The sequence below is a fragment of the Myotis myotis genome, unplaced genomic scaffold (assembly GCF_014108235.1).
Source record: "Myotis myotis isolate mMyoMyo1 unplaced genomic scaffold, mMyoMyo1.p scaffold_m19_p_2, whole genome shotgun sequence".
In the NCBI taxonomy this organism is placed as follows: domain Eukaryota; kingdom Metazoa; phylum Chordata; class Mammalia; order Chiroptera; family Vespertilionidae; genus Myotis; species Myotis myotis.
In genome coordinates this window covers 76,833,083-76,851,651 of record NW_023416324.1, presented here as the reverse complement: position 1 = coordinate 76,851,651, position 18,569 = coordinate 76,833,083, and the positions used below count along the sequence as shown (strand labels likewise).

The window sequence follows — 18,569 nt, the reverse complement described above, 5'->3', positions numbered from 1 at the left end:
TAGCATAATGAGACTACTTTTCTTGGATGACTTATGGAAATCAGAATTGATAATATAGTGCCATATTTTGTATTTCTAAAACACAGCCACTACATGAATATAAATATCTTCCAAGTTGTAGATGAGACTCTTGTGCTAGATGGTAATGTACAAGGCATGCAAAAAGTAAGTGAGATGCTTTAAAATAAGTGCTGAATCTCTTGCAAGATTAAATATTAGCATTATTGACATAGGACAAGTACTTCATCACCAAGGTGCCTGTTAATCTCCTTACTGCTTGTATTAAAGTGATATTAGGCATTTAGAAGTGAAGACCAGTGACACATTTTACTAAAACTATAATTGCAAAGCTAATTGGAGATTGCAAATCACGAGGGAATAGCATGCACAATGATGAGAGAATGCCAAGAAATCACAGAAATTTACATTTCCAGTCCAGATCATTATATTCTGCTTTAAATATGTGGATATAGAGAAAATTCTGTGTATTTATCTAGTAAATATTTATATCATGTTCTAGAGTTATCATGACTAAACTGTTGTTAATAAAGCCCATTGGTTCAAAGTTCCATCTCTAATATTTATTTTCCTCCTTGTACTTACATTCCTAAATGTCAGACCTAGATTCCTGCTTCTTCCCCTCATATTTTTTTCTGTTATCTCTGAAAAGTTTGTTCAAGGATTTATTCTGTTAGTGCCCAGATTCTTCCCAATTACAAACCCAAATTCTTCTGCTGGCTATAAAATAGTGTTTACTCGGTATGTATTATAATCACTGGTAGAATTATAAAAGTTAAATGGCCAAGCCTTGGTCGTTGTGGCTAAGTAATTAGGGCATCAACCCATGCACCAAAGGGTCTCAGGTTTCTCAGTCAAGGGCATGTACCTGAGTTGTGGGTTCAGTCCCTGCTCCCAGTCGGAGAGCATTTGGGAGACAACCATAGACACATCTATGTCTCTCTCCCCCTCCATCCCTCCCTCCATTCTTCCCTCCTAACCTCCTCCTCCTCCTCCTCCTCCTCCTCCTCCTCCTCCTCCTCCTCCTCCTCCTCCTCCTCCTTCTCTCTCTCTCTCTCTCTCTCTCCTCTCCCTCTCTCTCCCTCTCTCTCTCAAAATCAATGGAAAAAATATCCTTGGGTGAAGATTAACAAAAAAATAAAATAAAACTAAATTAAATGGCCAAGAGGAGAAGCCATATCTAGACTGTGGCTTCATTCATGACAAAGATATGAGAACTAATAGGAAGCCTTTCAGACAACTTCCCTTCTCTGCCATGTACCATCCCACTAGCAAATTCATGGGCTACTGAGAAAGGGTCTTTGGAGCTGGCTGCCAAACTTGCACCCCCTGTTTACTCATCCATAAACTCAGGAATTGTCTGAAAATTCAGTGCCAACAGCAGCAGGGCAGAACTGTGGCCACTACTTCTTCCCATTGCTTGAAACAATTCTAAGTTTCAAAAGATAGACAGCATTTCTTAAATAATTTTTTATTGTCATTGTTTTTTAGAGAGAGAGGGGAGAGGGGAAAGAGAGAGAAACATCAATGTGAGAGACACACATTGATTGGCTGTCTTTTGCACATACCCTGACCTGGCCAGGATCAAAGCTGCAACCCAGGTACTTGCCCTTGAGCGGGAATCAAACCTAAGACCCTTTGGTGCACGGGAAAAGGCAACCACATTGGCCAGGGCTGAACGAGATGTTTTTAAAATGGCAAATAAAGTTCCATCAGACCAATGATCTGATTAATGCTTTAACAAATTTCTAGATTATTCTGTTTATTTTAAGAAAATAATTTTCATTAATGCTTATAAAATTATAAAATTTAATTACAAATTATAAAATTTAATTCTATTCAAAGGAAAATAGTTCTACCTGTAACCCCTCCCAAAGGATGGTCTTATTTAAACTTGGACTATTTTCATATACAATTACCAAAGTTGATAAAGTTAAAAGTTTACTCTCAGTCCTTTTTCCTTTCGTTCTGCATTTTTAATTTCTTAAATATTTTGTTGCACATGTTTTGTTGGCAAAAAAAGTAATAGTTTCATTATTTCACAAGTGAATTTTCATGCTGTTCATCTACTTTCCACTGTCATTTTCCTCTGCAGGTACACAGTTCGCTGACATTTCAAGCCATCCAACAGCCAATGACGACTATGTGAGATCTACAAAAATGTCTCAAAAATTACTCTTCAGGGGAAAAAATGCAACTGTTTCCTGAACATTGTATCCGTTCTTAGGAACCATGACCTAGGTATCAACAAAATGGGAAAGTATTTTTTCTTAGCAAAGGCAGATTTATTGTGATGGATTCATACAGTATTCAGTTCCAAGATGTGAAACAATTACTGTTTATTTAAGCATCTGTCTTCAATGTAGTTAAAACACATTTAATTATACTTTTCTATATTTGGGGTTATTTTGTATTCACTTTAAAAGAAAGAGAAGTAACACTAAAATCCCCTTCAGTATAAACCTAGCAACAGTTTATGCTCTGAGTAGAACAGTTCTAAGCCATGTCTTCACTTGTGGAATTACTCAAAGAAAGAATGCAGCAGACAGATACATGTCAATATCTATTAAGATAAAATTTTAAATAATAAATAAATATATATTGATTCTTGTGTTGGATTTCTCTACTAAAGGATAATGATGAATTAAACCAAGAACTTGGGATTTTTTGGCATCTTAATATCTGTTTTACCTATTACAAGCCCTTTTAAATAAAGGCATAAACATCAGTGGACACTGAATATTCATTATACACAAGTCAACTGCCCCCTATTGTTTACTTACTGCCTTTTTCTTGGGGCTTTCAAAACAGTTAATTCACATGCCATCCCTGTAAATCCTTCCTCTTGCCAGCTGGAGTATCTGAGTCTACAGAGACCAAGCCATAGAATTATAGAGGCAAAAATATGGTTCCTATTGGGAATTTTTGTTCCCTGCTCTGGAAGTGACAGAAGATATTCCATCTTTGTATATTGTTTATTTTCTTGAGAAGGAAAGGGTGGAGAGAGAAAACTGGTAGGCCATCCTGAATATAGAATGGTGGGGCTTCTTATTTTCTCCACCCAGTGTGTGTTTGCCCCAAGGCAGCTGCTAATGTAGGGCAAGTGAGACAGTGGAGGCTACAATAGGGTGAAGCATAAAGATGAGAATCCAGACCAGAACACAGCTTTAGTTTTTGTTCAAGGGATAAAGTATCTATGTATATATAAAAGGCTAAGTGACTGACCATACGTCCATCTGACCATCTGACCAACCAACCGACTGGTACATATGATGCGCACTGGCAATTTAAAAATAAACGTAAACTCACACATGCATGATACATATGAAGCTCTTGCTGGTGCCAATTGCACATGTGTTTTAATTTTCTAATACTATATTATATATACTTTCTGACATGTAATTATTTGCAATAATGTAATTACCACACGAATCTTTCTTCCAATTAATTTTCTTTCAGTGTGCACAAATCTGTGCACTGGGCCATTAGTTTCAAATAATCAGGTTGGGTCCTTGTTGGGGCCTCAATACATGTCAGAGCAATATACTACACATGATCTTAGCCAAAAGGCCAAGAAGCGATGTGTCAGAGCAATATAAAGCAGAGAGGAGTAGATGTGGTTTATAGCATAGTCCAGTGATGGCAAACCTATGACACGCATGTCAGAGGTGACACGTGAACTCATTTTTTTGGTTGATCTTTCTTTGTTAAATGGCATTTAAATATATAAAATAAATATCAAGAATATAAGTCTTTGTTTTACTATGGTTGCAAATATCAAAAAATTTCTATATGTGACACGGCACCAAAGTTAGGGTTTTTCAAAATGCTGACATGCCGAGCTCAAAAGGTTCACCATCACTGGCATAATCCCTGTCCAGCAAGTGATTGAATATGTAAATGGGTACCATGACAACTGAAAACATTAAATCAGTATATATGTCTCATTTCTGCTTTGAGGGTATCTCACCAGCATTCAGTTAATATGATGGTACCTGACTGAAAGCAATATTATATGGAGTTTTAAAAAGAGAGAGAGAACAGCTAAAATACTAAGTGGAAAGAGTTAGAAGTGTTTTCCTTAAGATCACTTTCACCACTTTTATTCAACACTAGAGGCCCGTTGCACGAAATTCTTGCACGTGTAGGGTCCCTAGGCCTGGCTAGCAATCAGGGCCGATCGGGGCCTTCCTTCTGGTTGATGGCCAGGGCCGTCCTTCATTTCGCACTGCCCCCTGATGGTCAGCACACATCATAGAGAGTGATCGGTCTCCTGGTCAAACTCCCATGGAGACAATTTGCATATTAGGCTTTTATATATTTAGATAGTACTAGAAGACCTAGCCATAGCAATCAGACAAGAAAAAGAAATAAAAGGAATCCAAATTAGGAAAGAAGAAGTAAAACTGTCATTATTTGCACATGGCACAATACAATAGAGAATCCTAAAGATTACACCCAAAATTACTAGGACTGATAAGTGAATTCAGTAAAGTAGCAGGACACAAAATTAATATTTAGAAATTGGTTTTATTTTTATACACCAATTAAAAGCCCAGGGCACAAAATTCATGCACAGGTAGGGTCCCTAGTGGCTGCCAGCTGCCAGCAGGGGCCTCCCTTCCTGTGGCCACCTGCTTCCGCCACCGCTGACCAGGGAGGGGCCAGCCAGGGGAAGGGGCTTCGGGCTGTTGGCCGGCTGGCCCCGCACCTGGTCAAACTCCTGGTCGAGGGGAGAATTTGCATATTAGGCTTTTATTATATAGGATGATAAACTATCAGAAAGAGAAACTAAGAAAACAATCTCATTTATAATTGCATCAAAAAATAAAATAAAATAAATAAGTTTAACCAAGGAGGTAAAAGACCTGTACTCAGAAAATTATAAGACACGGAAGAAAGAAACTAAAGAAGACACAAATACAGTGGAACCTCAGTTCTCAAACTTAATTCGTTCCAGAAAGCTATCTGAGAAGCGATTTGTTAGAAAACCGAATCATTTTTTTCCCTTTACAAATAATGTAAATTGAATTAATCTGTTCTAGACCCCCAAATGATCCCCTGTTTTAACCTTTCTTATATACAGTATATATCTAATATACTGTTTAATCTATAAATAAACACTTCTTAAATTTATGGAACCATCCCCTTCTAGCCTTAGACAAATTTTTCATATATCACTGCCTTCAAAATGCTATCACTGGCTAACTGTTTTTCCTTTATCCAATCAACAACAGTTTTTCTACCTATTCAATTGCCTGTGATTATTGTTTTATGAGCACTTTCACACCCTTAGCAATATTAGCACTCTTTATGTTTTAAAATTGTGCTAATCATTGATTTCCACCAGCAACAAAAGCATTCTCTCCTTTGTTGCCTCAGAGACACTTTTTGTCATGCTGAGGTATCCACCTGAAAGGGTTGTCAGGTTGAAAACTGAAGTTTTGGTGGACAACTGAGACATTTTTTCTGTGAACAACTGGGTCCAGAACTGAATTGTTCAAGATGGAAGACATTTGAGAAATGAGGTTTGACTGTAAATGGAAGCATACACCATGCTCATGTACAGGAGAATTAACATAATTAAAATGTCTATCCTACCCAAAGCACTTTATATATTCAAGGCAAACCCTATCAAAATACCAATGGAATTTTATCACAGAATTAGAACAAATAATCCAAAAATCTATATGTAACCACAAAAGACCTTGAATATCCACAGCAATCTTGAGAAAGTAGAACAAAATTGGAGGTATCACACTATCTGATATCAAACTCTACTACAAGGCTATAATAATCAAAATAGCATGGTAATAGCATAAAAACAGACACATAGATCAGTGGAACAGAATAGAGAATCCAGAAATAAACCCACACCGATATGGTCAGTTAATATTTGACAAAGGAAGCAACAATATGCATTGAGGCACTGACAGTCAATTCAATAAATGGTGTTGGGAAAATTGGACAGGTACAGGTACATGCAAAAAAATAAAAGAAGAAGAAAGAAAGAAACTAGACTACTTTCTTATATATGTAGCCATATATAAGAATAAATTCAAAATAAATTAAAGACTTGAAACCATAAACCTCCTAGAAGGAAACATAGGCAATATACTCTGACAGTTCTCTTAGTAATATTTTTCTGGTATATTTTCTCAGGCAGGGAAAACAAAAGAAAAAATAAATAAATGGGACTATATCAAAAAGTGGGACTATATCAAACTAAAAAGTTTTTACAACGCAAAGGAAACCATCAATAAAGTGAAAAGACAACCTATTGAATGGGAGAACATATTTTCTAATGATAGATCTGATAAGAGGTTAATATCCTAAAATTATAAAGAACTCATACAACTCAACACCAAAATAACAAACAATCCAATTTAAAAATGTGCAGAGGACTTGAATAGACATTTCTCCAAAGAGGACATACAGATGGCCAATAGACATATGAAGTCACTAATCCACTAATGGTCAGAGAAATGCAAATTAAACCACAATGAGATAACATCTTACACCTGTCAGAATGGCTATTGCTAATAAATCCACAAACAAGTGCTGGTGAAGATGTGGAGAAAAGGGAACCCAAGTGCACTGTTGGGAAGATAGATTGGTGCAGCCACTACAAAAAACAGTGTGGAGGTTCCCTAATAAATTAAAAACAGAATTACTTTATGGCCCAGAAATTCCACTTCTGGGCATATATTTGAAGAAACCCAAAACACTAATTCAAAATGATATATGCACCCTTATGTTCACTGCCCAAGTGCCCATCAATAGAGGAGTAGATAAAAAAGAGATGGTACATCTATACAATGGAATATTACTTGGCCATAATAATAATAAAATCTTAAAATTTGAGACAGCAGAATGGACCTAGAGCAGGGGTGGGCAAACTTTTTGACTCAAGGGCCACAATGGGTTCTTAAACTGGACCAGAGGGCCGGAACAAAAGCATGGATGGAGTGTTTGTGTGAACTAATATAAATTCAAAGTAAACATCATTACATAAAAGGGTACGGTCTTTTTTTTTTTTTTTTTTTAGTTTTATTCATTTCAAATGGGCTGGATCCGGCCCACGGGCCATAGTTTGCCCAGGGCTGACCTAGAGGGTATTCTAAATGAAAAAAGTCAGTAAGAGAAATACAAATACCATCTGATTTAATTTATGTGTGGAGTCTAAAGAACAAAAAAACACAAACATATAAAACAGAAACAGACTCATAGATACAGAGAAAAAACTTAAGGCTTCCAGATGAGGGTGGGTGGGTTTGGGTAGCTGGGTAAGAAAAGAATTAAGAAGTACAGATTGATAGCTACTAATAGTCATGGCATTGTAAAGTACAGCATAGGGTAAGTAACCAATAATATTGTAGAACTATGTATGGTGCCAGGTGGGTAACAGAATTAATCAGGGGGAGGGGATCACTTTATAAATTATATAATTGTCTAACAACTATGCTGTATACCTGAAACAAATCCTATCTAATAAAAGAGAAACATGGTAATTAGCTGTACCTCCGCTACCCTTCCCATTGGCTAATCAGGGCAATATGCAAATTAACTGCCAGCCAAGATGGCGGCCGGCAGCCAGGCAGCTTGAAGCGAACATGAGGCTTGCTTCCTTCAGTGACGGACGACTCCAATGTTCCCCGCCTGCCACTGCCGGCCTCTGAGCTTGCAGTTTGAAACATTGTTACAAATATAGAAGCTAAACAAAACCCCAGAAACCTGCTTTCAGCCAGCTGGGATCTCAGAGCTGGAGTTGAAACAGTGTTTTGATTATAGAACCCAAACAAACCAGATACCTGCTTTCAGCAGTGGAGGCCTAAGAGCTGGAGCCAAGCCTGAGAGCTAAAGCTGGCCCAGAATAAAAAAAAAGAAAAGAAAAAAAAGGAGCGGTTGGGAGCTTCAGTCACCCGCCAGCCTGAAAACAGCCCTCAGCCCCTCACCCAGACTGGCCAGGCACCCAAGCGGGACACCCACCCCGATCCAGGACACCCTTCAGGGCAAACCAGCCGGCCCCCACCCATGCACCTCTATCCTATATAGTAAAAGGGTAATATGCCTCCCAGCACCGGGATCAGCAGAGCCGCGAGGCCTCCCGACACCGGGATCAGCGTGACAGCGGACAGCGCCCAAACCCCCTGATCGCCCTGCGGCTCTGTGTGTGACAGGGGGCAGGGCCACAACCTCCCTATCTGCCCTGCTCTGTTAGTGACAGGGGAAGGCACCCTAACCCCCTGATCAGCCCTGCTCTGTGTGTGACAGGGTGCGGCACCCCAATCCCCCTCCCCCGGGCCCTGCTCTGTGTGTGACGGGGTAGAGCCATAACCTCCCCATCGGCCCTGCCCTGAGTGTGACAGGGTGCGGCGCCCCAACCCCCTGATCCGCCCTTCTCTGTGGGTGACAGGGGGGAGCTCCCCAACCCCCTGATGGGCCCTGCTCTGTTCGTGACAGGGTACGGAGCCCCAACCCCCCTGATGGGCCCTGCACTGTGAGTGACAGGGGGCAGTGCCCTAACCCCCTGATTGGCCCTGCTCTGTGCATGACAGGGGGTGGTGCCACAACCTCCCCATCGACCCTGCCTTGAGTGTGACAGGGGGCGGTGCCCCAACCCCCCAATCGGCCCTACCCTGAGCGTGACTGAGGGTGGCATCGCAACCTCCCAATCCACCCTGTTCTGTGCCCGACCAGGGGCTGCACCTAGGGATTGGGCCTGCCCTCTACCACCCGGGAGCAGGCCTAAGCCAGCAGGTCATTATCTCCCGAGGGGTCCCAGACTGCGAGAGGGCACAGGCCGGGGGTGAGCGACCCCTCTCTCCCCCCCGAGTGCACAAATTTTTGAGCACCAGGCCTCCAGTCCTAATATATAAAAACCCTGGGTCTGACACAACCAGAGGCTCCACCAACTGGAAGTCAGTCCTTCAGTCAGCGATGGGTTGCTGTGGCAACCCAGCACTGACTGCTTCAGCTGCAGACTTGGTGACCCAGCACTGACTGCTGAGGGGGCTGCTAATCAGGCCTAGAGAGAAGCCTGAAGAGAGAAGCAGGGTCTGATCCATAGCCTTTGTGGCAGCTGTTGATCAGCACTTGCCTCTCTCATTCTCTCCAGCAGCCCTGCCTCCATTTCTCTCCAGGCCCCCACCAGGGCTGCTGATCAGCCCTGCCTTTCTGATCAAATCCCATTGATAGGCCCAGAGATGCTGACTGGCATAGAAACTGACCAATCAGAACCAAATCTGGGTGAAGTGTGAGAAGCCAATGACTGCTTAGAAGAAGGAGCTTTTGACGCTGACTGGCATAGAAACTGACCAATCAGAACCAAATTGCCATCAGAGGAGGGCAGTTGGGGCCCAGCAGGCCAGCAGGGGAGGGCAGTTGGGGGCGATTGGGCTGGCAGGAGAGCAGTTAGGTGTTAGTCAGGCTGGCAGGGGAGCAGTCAGGGGGTGATCAGGCTGGCAGGCAGAAGTGGTTAGGGGTAATCAGGCAGGTAGGCAGGCGAGTGGTTAGGAGTCAGCAGTCCTGGATTGTAAGAGGGATGCCTGACTGCCGGTTTAGGCCCGATTCTTGTGGAATCGGGCCTAAACCGGCAGTCAGACATCCCCCAAGGGGTCCCAGATTGAAGAGGGTGCAGGCTGGGCGAGGGACCCCCCCCCCCCAGTGCACAAATTTCATGCACTGGGCCTCTAGTATAAAATAATGTTGAATGTCAATTGTAATTGAAAAATAAAAAAACTAAAAAATTGAAAGAGAAATTATAAATGCCTGTTTATGGAAATTAATAGACAAACTCTAGTGGATTCAGGGAAAGAACTCTTCTGAGATCCAGTAGCTAATTTTAAAATTAGTCCTTTTAAAAGCTTTATGCAGATATAATTGGCTGATAATAAGCCACATGTTGTATAAATAATATATATACATGTATATATGTACATATACTAGTATATATATTTTTCACAACTTAAGTGTTGACATATGCCCTTGAAACTATTACTACAATCAATTTAATAAACATATCTATCATTCTCACGCCCCTTTATTTGCTCATGCCTCTTTGTGACCCTTGATATATGATTTTATTTCTGTTGGATAGATGTCTAGCAGAAAAATGAATAGGTCATAGGGTATGTGTCTGTTTAACTTTTTAAGAAACTGCCAAACTGCTTTCCAAAGTGGTTTTACTCAATTTGCATTCCCACCAGCAGTGTAGCGAGTTCTACTTGTTCCACATCCTCACCAACATTTAGTCTTTGATGTGATTAGTCTTTTTAATTTTTCATGATAGAAGGAAACAACTTGTGATGTTGAGCATATTTTCATGTGCTCATTTGTCATTTGTATATCTTATTTAGTGGACTATCTGGTCAAGTATTTTGTCCATTTTTTAATTGGGTTGTTTTCTTACTACTAAATGTTGAGTGTTCTTTGTATACTCCGGGTATGTTTTTATATATTTTGGAAACACGTTCTTTTTTTAATTAAAAAAGTTTTGGGTGACATTAGTTAGTAACATTATATAAGCTTCAGTGTACAATTCTGTAGTACATCATCTGCATATTGTGTTGTGTGCTCACCATCCAAATCTAGTCTCCTTTAGTCGCCATGTATTTGACCTCCCCCCCTTTACCCACAAGTTCCTTTCTGAAGAAATTCACAAACTGACTAACATTCATATGAAATGCAACATACACAGAATAACCAAAACAATTTTGAAAATGAGTCAATCAATACTCTCTGATTTCAAGATTTATTATAAAGCTACAGTAAGCAAGACAGTATGGTCATGGCGTGAAAACAGACTAATAGGCCAATGGAATAGAATTCACAGGCCAGAAATAGACTTTTTCATATACATAAGCAATTTTCAACAAAGGTGCAAACACAACCCAATGAAAAAAGGATATTTTTTTCTACAAAGGGTGCTAGAACAATTGGATATACATATTCAACAGTATTAACCTCAATCCAAAGGTTGAATCATATACAGAAATAACCTCAAAATGGATCATAGACCAAAACATAAAACCTAGAACCAGCACTGGCTACATAATTTTCGGACCCAGTAGAAAATGAAAATGCAAGCACCCTGGTTCAAGAATTACTGAGCATTGCAAGATGGTTTCATCAGAGCTTTAAACCAAGAATAGGCCCTTCTAAGCACAGGACTCTGTGTGACTCCGTAAGGTGAATGCCCATGAAGCCAACCCAGCCCCCCAAGTTGTAAAACACCTAGATGAAAACATAGAACACCTTTGTTACTTTGGGTTATGCAAAGCTTTCTCAGATAGATACAATACCAAAAACATAGTCTACGCAAGAACAAATTGATAAACAAAACAAAAAACTTCTGCTCTCAAAAGATTCTTAAGTGAATGAAAAAACAATCCACAGACTTCAGATGTTTACCAAAAATAATAATACATTTTCACATTGTTTACACACTTATGAGCCAGACACTGTTCTAAGAAATTTATACAAGTTCTGGTATATGTATAAGAACACCGTCTAAAGGAGATACAATTTTTATCTTCCTTTCATATATATGAAAGGCACAGGAATTTTAAAATTCAGCTTCATGATAAAAAAACTAGGAGCCAAAATCAGAACCCAGGCTCCCTGACTTTTGCACCCATGCTTTTGGCATCTCCTAAGGTAAAAACAAATGACACCTCTTTCTTTCATTTTTCTGTCCTTAATTTGTTTGAGGCGGACTTTAAAAATCACCTATTTCTTATTTCAACAGACTACCTTTTAAAACTCCTAACGTAGGCATTTTTGCTGGACACATCTGCCCAGCTGTGTTCAATATATAACATTCCCTTTTTATAAGCCTTTTCAAAGATGGGGCTAACCAAAAGGTTATCAGTGCTCCCGGGACTGGCATCAGCAATCCCAGGGCAGCACAAGTAAGTTAGTAGCGCTTCATGCCAGATAAAGCAGCCTTGAGCTTGAACTGCCACATTGCCCAATTTACTCTTTTGGAGCAAGGGACATTCCCGTTGCAGAGGACATAGTGGTTTCTTATGCCCAGAAAGAATGCCTGTGCCTCCTTCAGTGGCCAATTACATCTAGAGAGAGACCAAGGCATGGGAACGCTCATGTTTATCTGTGTGTCTGAGCCCACCCACTGTTTCACTGCCGGCCATGGAGAAAGAAGTATCAAGTCCTAAAAAGGCATTTGCGCTGAATAGCACAATATGCTTGGATACCCTCACTTCATGTAAACACAGGGCGATTGTGAATTCTGAGAGCCTGGGTGTTACAGTTCAGCAAGGGTCTGATTAGCCTCTAGAATGCATCCCCAGAAAGGGCTGCAGACCTCTTTGTCTGGAGGAGGGGTGTACACATGACTCTGGTCACCAGGGCTTCCTAGCAATTCTATGAATATTTCATCCCAGCTTCCCATAGAGGAACATTCTGCTAGTCTCTAGCACTCTCGTGGCAAAGGGCTTTTGGCTAGCCCAGCTTATTTTTACAAGAGCGAGTGAAGCATCTTGATGTAAAAGGAAGAGTCGTGGGAAACTGAATTTCCTTCTTTGCACGATAGAAATAATGTAGCTTGTACGTTTTTGCCAAAAGCTGGTAATTGCTGAGTAAACTCTGTTTTGAACTATCAGTGCGGAGAGTCTTTTGTGACTTCAGCTTTGACATCATGTAAGCGACTGTGCCTAAAAATCAAAAATATACATTGTGTCGCCCTTCATAGTCTCTGGTTTCAGGGACCAAAAAGCACAGGGTCTTATTCTTTATTTCCATTGTATAATATTCTCTGTAGCACTTTACTTTTTAATGTCTCTGTGTCTTCCAACCTTCAAGAGAAGAATACAATAACTGGTTTTGCCTACTCTGCTGGCAGGATTTGGGGATCACATTTTTCCTGGGTGTTCTTGTCCATGTGGCTGGGGAACATTCCTTTGAACGTATCCCCACAGAAACTCAGCCTTGCTGATTTTAAGTCAGTCAGAGAGAGCAACTCCAACAAAACTTGAAACAGAGGCACTTGGCACCTGCCAAACCCAGGGCATGGCCCTCTGAGATTTGCTGAAGTCCAAAAAGATGAATATGATTGTCTCTTTGTGTCAACTACTTAAAAGTTAAAATTTAATTTTAATCAAGGTAGGATATGTAAAGTTTTGAAATGTGAGTGTTCCCTAGGCATATTAGCACAGTTAACTTTCTCCAAACAGAAAGATCTTAGGTTTTAATTTTTGGAGCAGCTTTTAAACTCTAGGAAAGAGAAAAATCAATGTCATGACATGTCTGTACATATATCCATTTATTATCATCATCTGTGCAGATCTGACTGTCTCCAAGATTACAGCTTACCCCCACTAGTGCTCCCTCAACCAACTTTCTGTCTAAAATAACAACATTCTCTCTGCTTTTATACTAATATAAGAATATATAAAACGTTGCCTGTATTTAGAAAAGAAAGCCTTTCCTTTGGGTTTTATAATTCTGCTTTTCTTGATAAGCGTGCATGTAGAGTGTAGACCATCTATATAGGCAGGTAAGTAAAAGAGAATGTCACTTGCTTTATACATAGTAATGTATAAGGATTAGGGGAGAAGAGGGTGGTGAAACCAGCATTAAATACTTCTCATTTCATCAGGAAAAAGGAATGTGCTCTGAGAAAATAGTAGTGCAGTAGTCATAAGGTATCCCACGTGGCTAAACAAAACACCTGCCTGCTGCAGGTACGTCAGTTCTGGGAAAGGAGAGTGGTTTCCTTACAGAGGGTGGAGAGGAAGGGAGGAAATCCACATCTGATTCAATTGTCTATGAAAACGAAGGTGCCAATCCGTATCGTGCACGCGAATGAAAATAACTCTTGAGTTAATGCATCGCTTAGCTTGTCTAAAGATGGGAGGTTTGCAGGGTGAAGGCACTCAAAATTCTTGTGTCCACTGACGGCGGGTCTGTATGCTAATTTCTCACCGGAAGGGCTCCATTTTTTGTTACAGAGTTCACACAAGGCCCTATCAAAGTTCATTGTGCAATTTTGTTTTGAGCCCTTGAAGGACAGTTTTTATCTTATTCTATTAGAAATCTAACTGAACCGTCCTTAATTAGCAGGCTTTTCTGCAGAGTGAGGCCAAAGCAGGACTCCAGGGACTGGAAGTGTGAATTTTAATGCTTTGTTGCAAAAGGAGACTATTCGAAGCATCTTATTTAAAGCGGGATACGCTGACATAACGTGAAGCGGTGCATTGATGGCCTACATTAAGTTACAGATATGAATTTTACATAAAACGGATTGATATTACATGTCATGGTAGAATTTTAACTACTCCCTGCCCATGCATTTTTAATATTTACATGTTCTAATTTAATGCTCAAAAGCAACTGCATTTCTTGAGCCCACTTTTGTGTTTAGACAGGCAAAAGAAAAACCCTACGACGTTTTTTGTTTTATTTATATTTCCTTTCAGCAAAAATCTGCATTCGGCATTCTTTCCTTTTTGCCCCCTTAAGCATTAAACCTTTTCTAAAAGGAAAACGGAAAGGCTACGCATTCCATTCCATCATTATGGTTTCGGCAATTGTGAAAAGGCAAATAATGAAACGGCGAGGGAGGGAAAAACACAAAACAGAAGGAACGTGCCTTCTTGAAAAGCGTCCTTCTTAAGGCGCTGGAATCCCAGGTATGGAGTGAGGGTGGGTGGCGGGTGGAGGGTCCCTACGCACCGCGCTATTCGAGGTGGCAGGATATCCTCGCGCAGGGCTCAGCGCTCCTGCAGCAGCCTGAGCCGAGGGAGAATGAATTCCAGCCGCACATTCCCGCAGTTCTTCGCAGGAACTTCTCCCTCTTTCCCCTCCCTAGGGCACACACCAGCCTGGCCGGGCTCCCACCCAGCTCTTTTCTCAGAGCCCCGACCTACGGCGTTGACGGAATGGAGTGCCCTTCCCATTGGCCGGAGCGCCATTCCCTGAGGTGGTACTGTCTGCCTGATTGGCTGGCCACTCCCGACCCCCCGCCTACCCCTCCGCTTGGGTTGCCCGGCTCCCCGCCCCCCAGCGCTGCCCCGAGCCTCCGCCCTCGCTGGCTCCCTCCGCGCTCCCAGCCCGGCTCCACTTGGCTGGCGCGGGGACCCGGTCCGCGCGCTGGCCCCGCCCCCAGGGCGCGAGGCTCTATAAATACAGCTGCGCGTCGGGCAGGGCGAGAGCGGGGAGGAGGCGCGGTTGTGAGTCAGTCCCGGGAGTGGGGAAACCTCGGGCGTTGGGGGAGCGCGGCGGCGACAGGGCTATACTCGGAGCTCCGAAGGGAGTGACTGGGGACCCGGTAGGCTTCTTTCCTGCCGGTGCTTTTGAGATTTCTTGCCTTTTGGTCCCGGCCGAGTGTCGCCCACTGAGCAGAGATTCCCTTCGCAAAACCCGGAGCGACCCTCCAGTCAATTGTTGGGCTCCGGATCCTTAAGAGCTTTGCGGTGCCCAGAGCGCGCCGGGCGCGAAGGCAAGGGGAGTGGAGTCGGCCGCGCGCGGGGGCCCAGCGCTTGCCTCCCTCCCTCCCTCCCTCGCTCACTCGCTCGCCCTAGCGGGTCCGCTCGCACCGGGCGCAGGGCGCGCGCCATGAAGGCGGTGAGCCCCGTGCGCCCCTCGGGCCGCAAGGCGCCGTCGGGCTGCGGCGGCGGGGAGTTGGCGCTGCGCTGCCTGGCCGAGCACGGCCACAACCTGGGTGGCTCGGCGGCCGCGGCGGCGGCGGCGGCGGCCGCTCGCTGCAAAGCTGCCGAGGCGGCGGCCGACGAGCCGGCGCTGTGCCTGCAGTGCGATATGAACGACTGCTACAGCCGCCTGCGCAGGCTGGTGCCCACCATCCCACCCAACAAGAAAGTCAGCAAAGTGGAGATCCTGCAGCACGTTATCGACTACATCCTGGACCTGCAGCTGGCGCTGGAGACGCACCCGGCTCTGCTGAGACAGCCGCCACCGCCGGCGCCGCCGCACCACCCGGCCGGGACCTGTCCGGCCGCACCGCCGCGGACTCCGCTCACGGCGCTCAACACCGACCCGGTGAGAGAGAGGCCCGGCGTCCACCCGGGCGCACGTCGCGGGGGTCCAGGAGGGCGGTGACCGGCCGCGGGAGCTCCCCTTCTCCGGGGCCTGGGTGGCCGAAAAGGACCGCACTCCCACCCCCCTTCTCCGGGCGCCTGGGGCCGCCAACATTTGGCTGGGCACGGAGAGCCCGGGTCCGGGTGAACGCGCGGGGCGGGACTGGGCTGGGGCGCTTCCTGGGCTGTCAAGTCCAGCCTGTTTCCCCGGAGGTGGGAAGGCGGGGAGGGGGGGGTCCCCGGGGCTGCAGGCTAGGATGGGGGTTCTCGCGCGCCAGCTCGATTTCCCAGAGCGAATCGAGGGCAGCAACGAGTGTGTGTTTGCGCTGCTAACCTCCCCTTGGTGTCCGTTGCTGTTGCAGGCCGGCGCGGTGAACAAGCAGGGCGACAGCATTCTGTGCCGCTGAGCCGCGCGGTCCAGGTGAGCGCGCCTTTCTTTCCCTTCTCGAGTGGCCGGTCACCCGAGACGCCGGTCCTCCGGGGCTTCCGGTGCCAGGCACCACCGAGTTCTTTGCCCCCAGCATTTCTGAGGGCAAACTCCCAAGAAGGCGGACCACCCCCTTCTCTCCCTGCCAGCCAGTTAGCAATTGAAGCTGTACTTCGCTTTAGTAACTGGGGCTTCACTCTAAATGGGGAGGGATCCGCTCCGGTCCCCGCCACCCCCTGGCCTCCCCCGGTGACCCGCGGGCTCTGGCTGCCTTCTCCCCCGCCGAGGGCGTGGGCACTGCCCGATGTCCCCCCCCCCCCCCCCCCGGTGCATTCTGACAACCACAAAAGCGAGGGACGCGGGCATCGCCCCGGAGTGGGTCCCCTCTCCGGGCTTCCCGGGGGCCCGCAGCTGCCTGCTCGGCGCCTGGCCGGCCGCGGGCTGCGGGTGTTGTCTGACCCGGTGGTTTGTTTTGGGTTGTTGATCAAGCATGTCTTGAGTTTGGTCGGTGGCGCCAGTTAGTCTGCAGCGGGGAGGTTCCCACACCCCCTCTATTCATTCCTCTTCCACAGGTGTGCGGCCGCCGGAGCCGGAGCCAGGAGACTAGAGAGGGAGGGGGAAGAGCAGAAGTTAGAGCAAAAGGCACCGGAGGAAAGGAGAAAACATCGGCAAATCCTAGAAACGTTTTCACCCGTCATTCCAAGAGAGAGGGAAAGGAAAGAAAAATAAAACTTACATCTTTTTTTTTTTTTGCACGTTCATAAATATTCTACATCCCGTATTCTCTTTTGTCTCTTCATCTGTAACCGCTGTGAATTATACACTTCTGTGTTTTTGTTTTTTTTTTTGAGGTGCAGTTAAACTTTTAAGCTTAAGTGTAACAGAACTGATAAATAGAAAGGCAAGAGTAAATGCGACTTTAGAAGCCTACTTGTGACCAAGGAGCTCAATTTTTGTTTTGAAGCTTTACTAATATACCAGAGCATTGTAGATATTTTTTTTTTACATCTATTGTTTAAAATAGATGATTAAAATGGGGCAGGGAACTTTCTCTTTTTCCCTGCAAGAATGTTACATATTGTATAGATAACTGAGTGACATTTCATACCATGTATATATAGAGATGTTCTATAAGTGTGAGAAAGTATATGCTTTAATAGACTACTGTAATTATAAGATATTTTTAATTAAATATTTTTTTTGTAAATATTATGTGTGTCTTTTTTTAAATCTATGGGAATATTTCTTTTGGAAAATTATTTTTCAGCTCAATTGCAGAGCTCTTGATATTTTGAATGTCTTTTCTGTTTGGCTTGGCTTTTAATTTGTTTTTGTTTTGCGAAGTACCGTGTAGAATCGGAAGTAACAGTTATAGCTAGTGGTCCTGCATGACTGCATGAAATGTTTAATCACAAAATAAACTTGTTCTGAGTCCATTCAAATGCCTTTTCTTTAAACTAGATTGAAATACTTGTATTTGAAGCATACATGTTGGAAAGATAGTTTATCAGTTTTTAAGTACAGGGCTTGATAGTGTAATACAATACATAGAGTCAGTGTTTGTTATTTGTGTTTTGATTGAGGTCAACATGGACTCTGAATGATTTTGCATATGGGATAGGGAAATGCTTGGATCCTTAAGGAGTTTATGAAATCTGTTAAATCAAAGTGGGGGGGAAAAAGCTTATCATTCTTCATTTTACACTACAGTTTCATGTTTGTACAGATTATTTAAATCATAGAAATGAAAAATGTTCTCTGCTTGCTACCAAAGGACACCCTCTTGGAAATGAACACTTTCTGCTTTCCTTCCTCCAAAGAATATTAATAGGCAACAGTGAGAGAAAAAAATAAAAAGGCATAGTGGCAAACCCTTCAAGCAGGGATAAAAGTCGATCTTCAAATATTAACTTAAGTAGACCAAAAATTGATGACCACCTCTAGATTATTTTTTTATAAAAATGATTTTCACTATAGCTATGTTAGTTACCGGTAAACTGTCCAATCTCTTGTGATGTGTAACTTTTACATGTGAATATTAAAGTAGATTTATCTGTCTTGTACTGTGA

General features: G+C 43.5%; 1 protein-coding gene and 1 non-coding gene across 2 annotated transcripts; one reads left to right on the top strand and one right to left on the bottom strand.

Annotated features, from left to right (window-relative positions):
• Nucleotides 1-3,418: 3,418 nt before the first annotated feature.
• Nucleotides 3,419-3,600, bottom strand: LOC118677757. The gene has a single exon (XR_004974492.1). It is a non-coding gene; the product is annotated as a U2 spliceosomal RNA (small nuclear RNA).
• Nucleotides 3,601-15,172: 11,572 nt separating this feature from the next.
• ID4 (inhibitor of DNA binding 4, HLH protein) lies at nucleotides 15,173-18,569 on the top strand. The gene is made up of 3 exons (XM_036350699.1): nucleotides 15,173-16,035; nucleotides 16,436-16,494; nucleotides 17,073-18,569. Exons 1-2 carry the CDS (start codon nucleotides 15,595-15,597, stop codon nucleotides 16,478-16,480), a joined length of 486 nt encoding a protein of 161 aa, XP_036206592.1. The 5' UTR covers nucleotides 15,173-15,594; the 3' UTR covers nucleotides 16,481-16,494; nucleotides 17,073-18,569.